The sequence below is a fragment of the Gavialis gangeticus genome, unplaced genomic scaffold (assembly GCF_001723915.1).
Source record: "Gavialis gangeticus isolate Ggan-Ray unplaced genomic scaffold, GavGan_comp1, whole genome shotgun sequence".
NCBI lineage: Eukaryota > Metazoa > Chordata > Crocodylia > Gavialidae > Gavialis > Gavialis gangeticus.
Genome location: NW_017729024.1, coordinates 12,988,790 through 12,991,581, shown reverse-complemented (window position 1 = coordinate 12,991,581; position 2,792 = coordinate 12,988,790). Strand labels below are relative to the sequence as shown.

Genomic DNA, 2,792 nt, shown 5'->3' with positions numbered 1-2,792 from the left:
AGGTTATGTCTCCACAGAAGACAGCAGGGTAGTGTAGGAGATTCCTGAACAAGTTTTAACCATTCTAGCTCAGACACCAGAAACTGCCTAATTGCATTAGCTCAGAGCTTCACATGGGCAAATTTTAAGTTTTTGGCTTCAGTAGCTTAATCTAGCAGTGAGTTCCACAGTCTGTATACTGTATCTGGGGGTGGAAACAGTTTCCTTTTACCTGTTTTGAATTTTCCAGGTTTTAATTTTATTGAATGTCCCTTGGCTCTTCGGTGATGAGACAAGTGTGAGGGAGTACTCTTTAGCCCCTTATTTATATACAATACTAGCGAATTGCCCATCATGAATGATGGGGGTGCGGGGCAGGTGGGGATGGAGTGCTGCCACCCAGTGCCCTGCAGTGCCACCGCTCCACCTCTGGCCCCATACACTCCCCCCACTCCTTGTGTCTGACTCTGTGGCCCCTCCCACCCCCTGCTGCTCCATCCCACACTGCTGCTGGCTGCCAGGACTGGGGAAGGGGAGCTTACATGGTCACTGACAACCGGCACCATGCAACATGCTCCCTCTCCTCCTTCCCTCCCTGCTGCCTCCCCCTCTCTGCTGGCTGTTGTTGGGGCCAGGCAGCGGTGGTGGTAGCAGGGGGGGGTCTGCCATCAGAAATCCCACCTTTTCCCCTTCCTGCTCCCCTTCCTCCCTGTTCCCCATCACCTCCCCCTCCCTGCCAGCTGTTGTTGGTGAGGGGCAATGTGGCAGCTCCCTTGCCCCCTCTATCTGTAACACTCAGGCCCTCACAGCCAATTGGCACATGCCCTCTTGGCGGTGCATGCACAGTTGGCCCAGAGCATTACGGACAGACAGGCAGACACACTAAGGCTTTTATTATATTAGAATTTTACCATGTCAACTCTGATTTGTCTCCTTTCTAAGGTTAAAAAATCAGTTTTTTCTGTCTTCACATGGGACTTGTTTCATGACCTTGATTGCTTTCATCACTCTTCTATGACCTACCTATTGCTCTGCAGTATCCTTTTTGAGATAAAGTGTCCATCTCTGCACACAGTACTCCAGACAATGTAAACTGCACTATAATTCTTCATTTTGTTTATTCCTGCCACTAAAAATAATTTAGTGCTTTAGGACCATAGGGTTTTGTCATAACTAATTAGACCACCAGTCCCCATTGCATTTCTTGCCTCTAGATGTGGGCAGTACTTGATGTACCAAAAGAAGGTGAAAAATATAGGGGATTGTGCTAGGAAAAAGTAAAATACTATCATAAGCAAACCTTTTACCCCAAAATAGGTGTCTTTGCACTACTGCTGCCCAGCCCCAAAAACTGTCTCTCTTGTAGGATTTGTCTTTCTAAAGAAAGAATGAATTAGCATAAGGATTGTCTCAAGGCCTCCCCACAGGCATAGCTGTTCTTAGGGCTTAAACCTCAAGACTGCTTAGCCTACATCCTAGAGTCACAACTGCTATATGCATCCAAATGAAAAGGTCAGTCACCTGTACAGACAGAACTCACTTAACTCTTTCTGAGTGCATGGTTAAGGTAAGATGAGCATTGCCCATCCAGTGCAAACAGCTCCTACGATCTTGAGGATACTGCATAATGAAAATCAATATTGGCTTATCAGGAATTTAAATGATTGTAAGGATGTTTTTGAATATCTTTAAGACTATGAGAAATTATGATTATGAGCTTTCTTCACTTATTTCCTTAACCAGTTTTGAATATACATTTGTAAATTATTAGACTGAAGCTGAATGTCTCAGTTTGGGCCAAAATGTGGTAAAATGCATATTCAAAGCTGAATTTTAGATTAACCCTCATTTATATAAAAATTTCAGCTATTAAGGTTCAGAGGAGAATAAAGGATTTGCAAGATAAAAGTAAGCAAATGGCAGAAAAGTTATATTAGTTTGTCAAGATAGATGCTAATATTGAACTGTAACTTTTAATACTAAAGTAGATGTACAATCTTTGTTGGAATTCTAAGAGAGACGAGAAATAACTTGTTATTTTATATCAGCAGGTGGAAAACCAAAAAAGGCAAAAGCTGATGCAAAAGTTGATGCAAACAAAAGTAATGTGGATGTGTTGAAAAAAATTGAGGTAAGACCTACTCACTACAGTTCTGTTTGCCTGCATAGTCTTTATTGTGCAATAGAAGTTTCTGGCAGAGAACAAAATGGTTAAGTTCGAATCTTCCCTGAGTGATCTCATAAATCAGCCATTACTCTGACTGTTAGGGCTGTGCAAAGCTTCAGGTGCCGATTCTATTCAGAGGATATTCAGCTCGATTTGGTGGCCGAATCTCTGAATCTGAATTGAATCAGGAGATCAATAAAAAGGTCTGAATCTATTTGAAGCTCTCTGAATCAATTCGGAAAAGATTTGCAGAGCTTTGGAGATTTGGGCAGTCCCTACTTGCCACTGAGGGGAGCTGGGCCCAGACTCCATGCCGGTAAGTAGGGGGCAGGGCAGTGCTGAAGGAGCAGGGGGGACCCCTGCCAGGCCCCATCCCCAACCAACGCCTGCTCTCCCAGCCTTATCAATGGCTTTCCTGCCCAGCCCCAGTGTCCTGGCACTTCAGAAAAGGAAAAAAAAAAGCCCTGCACTCACCGGCTGCTGCCAGACCGGTGGGGGGATGGGTGGCGATCCCTGCTGCCCCTCACTGTGTGGGGGGCTCTGCCATGAGCCCCCATCCCCCGCCCGCTCTCCCAGCCCTGTCAATGGCTGCCCCACCTGGCTCCAGCTCCGGGTTCTTTAAAAAAAAAAAAAAAAAAAACCCAAA

The 2,792-nt window shown here is 45.2% G+C and overlaps 1 protein-coding gene across 1 annotated transcript in view; it reads left to right on the top strand.

Annotated features, from left to right (window-relative positions):
- Positions 1-2,792, top strand: part of POLR3G (RNA polymerase III subunit G) — a 58,100-nt gene that overhangs the window by 43,529 nt on the left and 11,779 nt on the right. Inside the window, exon 7 of the mRNA XM_019516895.1 lies at positions 2,028-2,110. Coding sequence (XP_019372440.1) covers positions 2,028-2,110 — 83 coding nt within the window. The remainder of the gene's footprint in view (positions 1-2,027; positions 2,111-2,792) is intronic.